Source organism: Desmodus rotundus, chromosome 4 (genome assembly GCF_022682495.2).
Source record: "Desmodus rotundus isolate HL8 chromosome 4, HLdesRot8A.1, whole genome shotgun sequence".
NCBI lineage: Eukaryota > Metazoa > Chordata > Mammalia > Chiroptera > Phyllostomidae > Desmodus > Desmodus rotundus.
In genome coordinates this window covers 46,314,893-46,327,228 of record NC_071390.1, presented here as the reverse complement: position 1 = coordinate 46,327,228, position 12,336 = coordinate 46,314,893, and the positions used below count along the sequence as shown (strand labels likewise).

Genomic DNA, 12,336 nt, shown 5'->3' with positions numbered 1-12,336 from the left:
TAACCCAAGAAGCATAGCAGATAAGCATAAAACAATTAAATTACATTTACAAATGAATTTTATTTGAAAAGCTGTACATGTAAATATATCAGAGGATAATGACTGAAAAATAATATAAAAGCAAAATATGAATTTTTTTCTACTTATACAAAATGAAAATGCAAATGTTTGTGATCACCTAATTGATATCATTAATATTTTCTTTAAGTTTATGAAGTTAAAAAGCTCAATCTACAGACTGTAACTCTTAAGGTTTTAAGAAACACTTACTTAGATGTTAAAAATTTCATGATGTTTATGTTGGGGAGAGGGGTATAAGTGGAATCTATGGTAATGGAAAGACACAATAAAATAAATACACTAATTAGAAACATGAAATTTCATAATGTTTAATTTGATAAGAAGAGTCATTTGTTATGTATGATAGAACTAAAATATAATAGGCTTTCCTTTCCTATTACAGTAGTAGTTTTCAAGGTCAGAAATAAATGTTAGTAGTTACTTGACTCCCTACGATTTGGCAGAATGCTCCAAAATTATGATACTTGACAACAATATTTTTAAATGAATTTTTAAATGAATGTGTTAATTAATCAACTTTGCCTCTCTAAAAGCATATATAATTAATTTTCATGATATGTTTTCAACAGATTATTTAGCCTCCCAAGAGCTTTCATTGGACTCTTACCAGATAACCAAAGTTGGGAATACTGTTCTAATGATAATAATACATATCTGCAGTCCTGTTGGTTAATTCTTAAAAATGCATTAACTTGATATATAAGTCATTTCCCGACACACACACAGAAACAACGTAACGGTTTCTTAATCTACACCTATCATTTCCTTTATCTATTCATTCATTTAACACAAATATATTAAAGGTCTACCGTGTACCAGGTGCTATGCAAGATGTTGAGTATACATAGTAGTGAAAAAATAAAGAAACTAAGGAGAGAAACTGACAGTCTTTATTCTATTTGACTTTGTAATAAAATAGGAGAAACAGTTAAAAATTATAATTAGAAATTTTAAATGTGCCCATGAGGAAAAGATCAGGATACTTTGGGATAATAGAAAAAAACAAAATATACCAAAGGAGTTATGGAAGGCTTCTTTGAGGAAGTGGCATTTAAATTGAGAGCTAAATGATGAAAAGCATACAACTAGGAATGATCTAGTTTGGGTGCGAGCATTCTAACGAGCATTATAAAGAGATGGGTGAACAAACTGGTAGCTGCAGAATAGTCATGGGGATACAGAGTGCAGCATGGGGACTGCAGTGAATAATATTGTAATAACTCTGTGTGCCGCCGGGCGGGTACTGGACATATTGGGAGGAGTCACTGTGTAAAGAAGATTTGACTTTGGGTGGCGGGCACACAATGCAGTGTACACAGATGCATCATAGAATTACACCTGAAACCTACATAATCTCATTAACCAATGTCACCTCAATAGATCTAATTTAATAAAAAGTATGTGGCTGTCTCACCACTATGATGTACACCTGAAACAAAAGCAAAATGATACTGAAGGTAAGCTGTAATTGAAGAATAAAGATTTTAGAAAAGGAAAAGGTGAATGGTAAATAATGAAACTGGAGAGTAATCAGGAGGTGGTCAGGCCACTTTCTGACTACGGGCTTTATTTGTACAGTGGTGAAAAATCCCTGAAGGGATTGAGCATGAGATTTGCTAATTTGCTTTCAAATTTTAAACAATCCTGTGGCTGCTGAACAGAGAAGAGGAGGAGAGGAAATATAAATAAAGCCCAAAGAAGGGCATTGCACTGTTCCCAGTGAAAGCTGATGGTCACTAATTACTAGGATGGTGGCAGTGGGAAGAGTATCAGGTAGTTTTATGCAATAAGGATATGAGGAAAAATTCGTAAGACTTGCTAACAGATTGTGAAGAAGAAGTAAAAAAGAATGTATCAAAATGACTCTCTGGTTTCCAGCAGGCTCAACTAAGTGGAAGGTATTGTTTATCTCTTAGGTGGAAAATATCATCTAATTGGACAAAATGAGAATAATGTGACAAAATGATAATAATGTAACAAAACTTCAAATTCTACTAAAGTCTGCAATATGAGTGAGTAACTTATGTGATTTGGTTCTGTGTTTTGGTTCTAGTGCAAATGAGTTTAAAAATTTTATGGTGCTTAGTAAAATGAATTTGTTTAAAATATCAAAAATAAAATTATGTACAAATATAAAAATGTAAAAAAATATAAGGTTTGCTCATCAAATCTTGATTTTGTATTTGCTGAAATATTAAACTACACCAAGACCTTAAATATAATCTTTAAGTTTTAATCATGATATCACAAACACACTTACCAGAGAAAACAATATTATTATTTGACACAATAAATTATCAAAAAGCATTAAAATACTATATAGCCTTATCCTAATTTTGTTTATAATGTTGGAAATTATAAAAAGGACTTTAATATTTAATTATATATAATACATATATATTATATACATGTAATACATATATGTGTTATATATATATAATACATTATATATATATACTTATATGTCCAAGAGTACTAAATAGTACACATAGAATAAAGAATATTAATGATCATAAATGTTTTATAAAATTTATGAGAATGGTTCAATAATAATAAGTAGGTAATATTTATATAAGACTTATTTGCAAAGTACACATGTGGTAGTAGTTCGTATGACAAATTTAATATTTAAAACACCCTTGTGAGGCTGGTACTATTTTTATTACCATTTAAAGATTAGAAAACTGAAGCACAGAAGGCTGAGCTATGAAAGTCACAGAGCCTCCAAAGTGACAGATGGAGGCACGAATAGCTAGTGTGGCTCCCGAGTCTATTGTCTGTTAGTTAAATCCAACATTAACTCTGCCACTTGTAAATTTTGTGAAGTTAGACCAAACATTTATCAATGTTGTAACTCAAATTCTTCATAAAATCAGGATTGAATATTTTCCAAGTAATATCTAGCTCTAATATTTAATGTCCTGTGACACAGCATAACTAAGAGAATACATCAGGAATGTTTTCTATGTGAAATATTTTTTTATTCTGTATTAAGACCAGTAATAATGTAGCCTGGTTGGAACTGTGAAGTTAGGGAATATTTTGAGAAAGGATTATGGGAGGTAACAATTTTTGTGTGACAGAGAGAATTCTTAAGCCAAACAGAACACATTTCTATAATGTAACTTGTTCTAAACTGATTGAGAGAGTATCAATTGAGGGAATAAGTTCAGTATGAGTGTTGGGGGAATCCCTGCTGTGTGGAGGTCACTGTACTGACCACTGGAAGCTAGAGGCCATTGAGAGTTCCTGTCCAAAAGGAATGCATAGTTCAGGAAGGTAGACAGACATGTCAAGGCTAACTTTAACGCAAGGCACAGTGACATGTATGGAAGCTAGACTGCCAGCTGCGTATATGGAAGTATGGGGGGGCCATTACTTTTGGCTTGTTAGGAAAATAAAGGCTTTATTAAGAAGCATTTGAACTGTATGTTAAAGAATAAAAGAAGTATACTGTGGATCAAAACTTAAAACCTGAGAGAAATATCAGAAGCACTGTAATGGCAAAGATATTTCATGCTAAAACAAAAACAAGAAAACCCCTCTATGGGATCTCATAGTCAAATAATAGAGGTACGTAGCAGAAGATGAGACCTGCGTATCTGAACAATTACACAGACAGGATTAAACACTTCCTTGGGTAGGTTTTCCAGAAGAATGTGGACCTGTTCTGAGCCCTGTTTCAGAATAATCACTTGTAGCAGTGTGGTGGTGAATATGCAGTAATAGTGTTGTCAGTCAGTCTGCTGTAGTGGCCTAATTTGTGGCAGTGCGAGGCATGGAAAAGGAAACAATGGCAGATAGAGTTTGAAATAGCAGTTTCAGTAACTGGACAATCATTTAGATTCATGCAGGTGAAGGAGGAAACTAAGAAACATGACTCTGAGGTTGCTAGCCTGAAGCCCTTGTAAGATTAACTGGGCCTTGTACAGGGGCCTCCAAAGAAAACAGGATATGTGTATTCGAGTCTCTGAGTGTGACTGTGTCTGTGCGTTTCTGTACTGGAAGAAAGATGATGAATGGTTTAATTAATTCATCTTGGATATGCCCAGTTTGAGGCACCTGCCAAATCCACATTGCCACGTCCAGCAGAAACCTGCAATGTCAGCATGATGCTCAGGGTACCACAGGACATTTAACTTGGGAGGCACGAGAATACATAGAGGTGAGGATTGAAAATTTGGGAATAGATGAAATGAAGAGGAACTACATACTAATTTGGGGGATGTTAATATTTCAAGAGTGAGAATTGAACAAAGAGACAGCAACGAAGTCCCCCAGTCACCAGAGAGCTCGGATGACAACCACGGGAGGTTTCCACACAGGGGAAAGTTGAGTTTTACATAGATTAGGGACTGGGAAATGCTTTTGCATTTGAAAATTAGAGTTAGACTTAATTAGATGTATGAGTTCATATGATTTTAGGGTATGATGTTAGTAAAGAATAGGTTATATAACTACACATAAATATATAGTAAAATAATTAATAAATAATTAATAAATTCCATAAATTTATCAACCAGTTCAAGAGCCTGAAAGTGTCAGGGTGGGTTATCAGACTGGAAGAGGTGCCTGATGTTTTATGTGGGAGGAGTGCTGAGACCAGGGCACGGGGAGATTGGAGGATGCTTGTAGGCCAGATGGAAAAAATCAGTAGACAGAGATTGCTGTGGTGAAAAAAAAGAGAAAAGAAATGGAATAATTAGGGTAGCACAGGTGAAGTTGAGGGGAAGCTGTGGGCTTTAAAGCAGTGAATAGGAGTAAGAAGCATAATAGAAGAAAATAAGTAAAGGACAAAAAAAAAATGTAGAAAGAGTGGGATGCTAATCAAAGGTCTCAGCTCCATCCAGGACTCCATTTTAATGAATGAATAACTCCAATTTTTAGAAGTACAAAAATATTATTGAAGTTTAAGTTAGTTTTTCTCAAAACTAGCTGCATATCAGAGATATTTTGTTGTATTAAATAAAATCTAAGTGACTTTAGTAGTGAATGTGTAGGTTATTATTTATTTATTTATTTATTTATCTTTTTGTTGTTGTTGTCGACTCTATTACAGATGTTCCTATTTTCACGCCCTTTGCCCACCTCTATGCAGCCCCCACGCCCTGTCCAGGTCGTTTAAATAAAAATATCTCAGGGAGGGTTCCTAGCATAGATATTTTTAAAAGTTCCTCAGGTAGATCTCTAATATTCAATTAGAATTAAAAATCACTGATTTCAGAGAATTATAAAAGTTTAGTAATAGCATCTGTGGAGTATGAACCAGGTAGTTAACTACTGCTATTACAATCTACACCTTCCAAATATTAAAATTGTATAACAAAATCTTTAGTATAGCGCAATTGGTTTTTCAAGAAAACCAGCAGTGTGTGAAATGAGACCTTGAGACAATAGAGCGTGAGATCCATTAGTGTCAGCCAGTAAGATTGTGCCGATGGTCTACAAAATGGCATTTCATGCAGCATAAATATGCTGCATAAACTGGAAAAAAAATCATTCCCACACACAGCATTGATCTCTGCTAAACACAAGACGTGCTAATACTCTGACTACGCTTCATTCCCAGTTACGAAGGAGGCCGAGGCTGGTGTTCCGCGGTGCTGCTCTAAGCGTGGTTCTTGAGTCCTGCACACCAGAGTCACTCTGTTCCTCTTTACAATAATCAAGTAGGAGAAGTATAGTTAGCAAACTGATTCCTAACCGAGAATGTTCCTAAGGACCTAGTCGCTCACTACTTTATGACCAACTAACCCCCTTCTTGTAGGAAAGGAGGGCTACCCCCTAAGAGCTAGTGAACTCAAATAATTGTTTACTTATATCGGCCAAGATAGCCTCAGAGCTACATTGAAAATGATAGATCAAAAAAGATCTGATTGCAATACTTAAAATCTCTTATCCAAGGCTCTCTTTGCGGGAGAGTTTTCATTGTCACTTTCGTTTATAGTATTTTATTTTCATTGACATCAGATTACTAACCAAAAAGTAAAGTAATTGACCTCCTGTTGGGTTTATGGGGAAAGTCAGAGGTGGTGAGGGATTTGGTGTGGATGGAGCATAAGAACCTGGTGGGTGACCCTTAACAGGCGTTTGCAGACCACAGTTCTGCATCATCTTAGTTTGGTTAATGTTTGTCTCTCAATAAGAAATCTATATTCTATTATTTCAAGGCCCTTATAGAATGTTTTATAACCACACCTCTTTTTTACAACATACCAGAAATAACATGGAAAAAAAAAACTAATCGTAAAGCTTCATTTCTCAATGTTTAAATATTTAAAATTAAAAGCATATTTACACAAATAAGTAATCTATATTCATAATCTGCATAGTTCAGGAAAATATATATAATAAGAATCATTAAAGGCAAGTGGGATAGTTTAAAAGGAAAATTAACTTTTGTAGCCAGCAAATGCTAAAAATAAGCTTTTGATCTACTGTAGCAAATATTTTTTCAGAAGTGGTTCTACCACATAATTGCTCTGGTTTTCTTAGTTATAGTATGCAGTTTCCTGTTGGCTGTTTATCTGGATAAACTTACTTTCATTTCCAATTAAGTTATTATTGAGATGAAAAGCAGGTCTAATTAAATTAAGGGCATGACAGTAATTGTCATTCCTTTATCTGAGTAAACATAATTTTGTTTCCTATGAGAGAATGCCTCAGTGAAGCTGAATTTTAGTCAATCAATGACCAGAGAAGTACGGTAGTGTCCCCTTCTCTGCGAGCAATATGTTACAAGAGCCCCAATGAATGTCTGAAACCTTGGGGAGTGTGACACCTTAATGAACTTCTTCGGCTCTGCAGGAAATGTGGCAACAGCTTTGTCTCAGATATAGCATTTCCAATAATTTTTCTATTTTTCAGTCCATTCCTGAACCTGTGCGGCCATAATTTACTTGCAGGCTGTGTCATCTCTTGACGAAATCCTTGTATAGGCTCGATGCTTTTGGCGCAGCATGTTGCCATTAATTGAAAAATGTTTTCTTTTCATGTCTTCCACGCACAATTTTTATGCCTTTTTTAATGTTAAGTATTTATCACACATTGTGTCAACAACTTTTGAAGTTTGAGGTATGACAGCAAAATGAGCAAGAATTAATTGTTCCTTCTTCACAATTTCACAGAGAGAAGATTTGTTCTTACTGAGATCTTGGCAATGTCAGCATGCAGTTTTTTTCTTTCCTTATTGAGAACTTCCTCCTTTTCTCTATAAAGTAAAAGAAGCACTTTATGGCTTCTCATTAGCATAGGCAAATTACTCTTTTCTACTGAATTTATTGGGGACATACTGGTTTTTAAAATTATATAGGTATATAGGTTTCAAGTGTGTATTTTATAATACATCGTCTGTACGTTGTGTTGTATGTTCACCACCCAAAGTCAAGTCTCCTTCCATCAGCATTTGTCTCCCCTTTACCTTCTTCTACTTGCCCTCACCCTCGTTTCCCTCTGGTAATCACCATACTGTTGTCTGTATCTATGAGGTGGGTTTTTTTTATCCTTTCTTAATCCCTGCGCCAAATTACTCTTGTGCTTTGGAACCATTATTAAGTAAAATAAGGGTTGAATGTAAGCACTGTGATGCCATGACTATTGGTCTGATGATTCAGGCCACTGCTAAGTGCCTAACAGGTAGATGGCCTGTACAGCAAGAATACGCTGAACAAAAAAAATGACTTATGTCCTGGGTGGGACAGAGTAGGATAGCATACGACTTTATTAGGAATCTCAGAACAGAGCACAATTTGAAACTTAAACATTTTTTTATTTCTAGAATTTTCTATATATTTCCTGACCATGGTTGACCTCAGTAACTGAATCTGTGGAAAGCTAAACTACAGATAATTGGTGACTGCTGTAAAGTCCAGTGTATCTACACCTTCCCATTCACTCATATGCACTTGCCTGCAATTCTTCTTTCTTTTATCCTCAAATAAACATTTTATGAAGCATCTACTATATTAAGCCTCTATTTTGTGCCAGGCACTATGGATGAAGATGCTATGAGTACAGAAATAAAGTACTTACATATCTGCTCTCAAGACAAATGGATGAAGAGGTGATTTTTATCAATGTAACAAATGTCATACCAAGACAAATCAAATGCATCCTGCCTGTTTGAAACCTTTGTCCCAATACCACATACACAGTGAAAGATAATCACAGAGATGCACTTGCAAGGGGAATTTCTGGTGCCAGGAAAAATGTCACCCCTTCTATATCGCTCAGGAAAGCATATCTTATTGTAGTAATTAAAGTATGTGTAGCAGCAACTTATTTCTAATTCACATTAAAATTATATCATGTGAATTCTGTAATAATTCATCTTTCAAATAAGTACCAACAGCATGGCTAACATGTCTGGCATGCATTGGGAAACAAGACAGCTGCTGCTATCTTGAAGTTGTTAGTTTGGGGTGGGAGGAAGAAAAAATAAGATAATTCAGTTGGTCATGATGCTATGGCATGATGAGATACAGCAGGTTATAAAGAAAGAATGTGTGAGTGGGGCGTGTGTGTTTGCTGGGAGGCTACTGGCATTAAGCTGTTCAGGAAGTTTTCTCTGAGGAGGTAGCATTTTGAGCTGAAATTTGTGGGATGAAAGTGAGTTAGCCTTGTAAACTGTGGGGTAAGAAGATGTTCTTGATTAGCAAAAAATTGCATAGGAAAGCTGCGAGGCATGCTGATAAGAATTTCTTCTGAACTTCTCACCAATGGGCCACACCCCTGTATCAGTGTCTTGGCTACAAACTACTGTGTTACTGGTGAGTTGTCAGACTATTAAGGGTTAAGTAAGAATTACTAGGAACTAGCTACAGAAAACTAACAAGTGCCTTCTTAGAGGGGAAAGAAGTATAAGAGAATGAGTCAAGCCATAAATAGAAGGGAAGAAGATCCAGGTAGAGGAGATAATTCAAGAAAACGAGAAAGAGCAGGGCACATTCAAGTAACTGAAGACAGTTCAGCAGGACTGAAACATTCGTTTAGGAATAGAGGGCTAAGATGAAGCTGGAGAGCAAAACAAGAACCTTAACATAAAGACCTATGTATATTGTGGAGGCATTTGGACTGCTGTTTAAATACTCTGAACTTTTCATTTAGTACTAAAATACATAGCATACAAATGTATTATATGCTATGCTATCATATTTTATTATATATTTTATGGAAACATGACTACATATTACATATTATATACTATATATCATACATAAAATTTAGTATAATTTGGAGCCATTTGAATACTATAAAATATATATTGAATCATGGGCTTTCATGGCTTGAGAGTAACTTAAAATTAAGTCTGATTCTGAGATTTAGAGTAAAATCTTGATCAAATGGTCTGTATAGGGCTGGACAAGTGAAATCTTTAAAGTTCCTTTCTTTCTTAATTTTTTAATGTAAGAGTGATTGCCTAAGTATTGCTCATAGAGCTTCAGATCCAGGAAACCTGAAGTAAATCTTAGTCATCCATATTATTAAACAGCACACTAGATAACTTTGATGTACTGCCAGTTTGGAAAGTACTAAAGTCACCTGTTCTCCAGATTTCTAAAGCTCCTCAAGGAAGAAGAGTATTACTTCTTTATGATTCATATTCAGAATATTCAGGATACAAAAGCAATTTTGAGATAACTTACAACTTATTTAAATGTAGTAAGTATAGTTAATGATAAAAATAAGACAATTTAAGGATAAAGATTTTGCAAGAATTTTACATTCTCAAAGATAACATTTACTATGTAATCTTAATATTTCCTGCTGTAATGAATGATTCCATTTTATGTCCAAGTAGTCAATGCCTAATAGTATTTTCTGTCAATTTACTAACATAGTCCTTTGTATTTCTCACCAAAGGAAATTTAACCATTTTTAGAATAGTTCCATGTAACTTGAAGTGTGAAACTGCAGTTCTAATATTTGAAACGTCAGTATAGTTAATATATTCATTACATTTATTAAATATGGCCAGTACACTAAGTTTTTAAAAAATCCAGTGTAAGCAGGACAAATGGCTATTGCATCCAATATCTAGTGAATTGTACTTTAAATGCACATAGATATACTTTTATATAAAAATTAAGTACATATTTAAAGCTTTTAAAGCTAGATATGTCATACAATAAGTCTGAAATTCATTTCTCTTTCTCTAAGTAATTCTTAACCAATGCATTATGTGATGCCCACGGACGCAACTAATCGGAGCGTATCCTACTACGTGGGTAGTTACCTGTATGACACTATCCCCAGGGCTCATATCCGTATAAACGTAGACGTCATAAGATATCTCAGGAAAGGTTGGAGTGTTATCATTTGCATCCATCACCCGAATATTGACAATAACTGGCTTACTTTCTTGCACACCATCAAAGGCTGTAATCTTTGGGGGTAAAAAAGTGCATTTAGTAGAGAAGTCATGCAAACATACGCAGTACAGAATTCACTCTTTTATTTTAAGTTTTTTATATGCAATTTACACTTCTAAAAGGGGGCTAAAATGACTTGTCAACAAAGAAAGTAATAACACTATAATAGTATATGTAATCAAAGTGTTTTCATGTACTAAGAAGCAATTATAGAGGATTCTATTTATTTTCAATGTATTCAATTCCAAGCAACTTTTAAATAAGTCAATGTGTAAAATGTTGTAAAGGGGCTTAAAGTGGGCCAATAACATTGCTGGTTTTTAAGGTGTTAACTACTCTTTAATTTAAAAAAAAATCACCATATGTTTTGGACCATAAGACACACCTAGGTTTTAGAGGAGGAAAATAGGAAAACAATTTTTGAAGCAAAAAATGTGTTAAAATATTCAATAACATAAATAACATATTTCACCAATGTAAATGTAAGCTACATTCAGACTATAAGATGTACCCCCAATTCCTCCCAAATTTGGGGGGAAAAGTACATCTTATAGTCTGAAAAATACGGTAATAGGAAAACATTCTCTACTTTTACATATTTTATATATAATTAAATAGTTGTATTTACAGCCAAAATGCTGATGTCAGTCAAGAAAGTAGGTGCATTTAGAGATATTGCCCTTGCTTGTGTGGCTCAGTGGAGTAATAAAGCGTCATATGCCGAAAGTGTTGTGTATTTTCTTCTATCATCAATATTAAAATGGCTGCACAAAAATGCACCAGTTTTGACAATTTTTGAAAAAAATGCATGCTAAGATGACAGCTGTCACAATACAATCTAACAAAATTGTTTCCAATGAAGGTAAAGACAACTAAGCACTGCTCGAGCCATCGTATGGAAAAAACATAATTAAATTTTTGGCCAACCCAATATTTTAATAAAATCTATTTCAGAAATTTGAAGTCATAGCTTTAAGAATCCTTCCTTGTTTTCTTCATTAAACTAAGATTTCTCCATCTCAGTAGTACTGACTTTTTGAGCCACATAATTCTTTGTTGGAGGGAGGCAATGCTGTCCTGTGTATTGTAAGATTCTTATAATATGTTAAGCAGCATTCTTACTATCTGCCCACCAAATGCCAATAACACCCCCTCCCAGTAGTGACAAGCAGAACTATCTCCAGAATTAAAAATGCGATGGTAAAAATGAAATAAAATACAGCTTAGAAAATAATTATTTACATTGTGGATTCTAATTTATACTATCTCAATTTAAGTCAGTTGTGAGTATATGGTAAATAAAATTCCCGTATTTATGTTTTCATTTCAAAAGTTAAATTTTTGGAAAGAATGGTCATATAGCTAAACAAATGTATAAATGAATGGAGGAAATGTCCATTTAATTTTTTTTTTAATTTTTATATTCTCTATGATATTACTTGATCATGTTACCTTTTTACTCTCAAATAATTGACTTTTCAGTTTTAAACTGACATCTCTTTAAGTTACATATACATATAACTGTTATATAAAAATACATATATATAAAGCACTTTACCGAAAAGATGTAAGTGTCCTGCTCTTCCCTGTCTACCGGCTGAAGTAAGGTGAGGAAACGAGTGATTCCCGTCGGTGTGACAGTGAACACTGAAGTATAATCATTCAGAAAAAGCTGAACCTCTGGGTCTTTCGTCTTTGAAAAAAAGAAAAAGCCATTATTCAAAATGTTAAATAATTAATACAACTATTAATTCATTACCTGAAAAGTAATTTTTCCAGTTCATTATAAAATAAGCATAACTCTCTTAAGGATTTCTAAAGAATAAAAGAGATTGTAATAAATATTTACTCATAATTAAGCTAAACTATCTAAAAGTCAATGACT

The 12,336-nt window shown here is 34.0% G+C and overlaps 1 protein-coding gene across 1 annotated transcript in view; it reads right to left on the bottom strand.

The window, feature by feature from the left end:
- Window positions 1-12,336, bottom strand: part of PCDH15 (protocadherin related 15) — an 870,634-nt gene that overhangs the window by 294,186 nt on the left and 564,112 nt on the right. The window contains exons 15-16 of the mRNA XM_053923048.1: window positions 12,010-12,144; window positions 10,316-10,465 (exon numbers count right to left, since the gene is read on the bottom strand). Of these exons, the coding sequence (XP_053779023.1) occupies window positions 10,316-10,465; window positions 12,010-12,144 (285 nt within the window). The remainder of the gene's footprint in view (window positions 1-10,315; window positions 10,466-12,009; window positions 12,145-12,336) is intronic.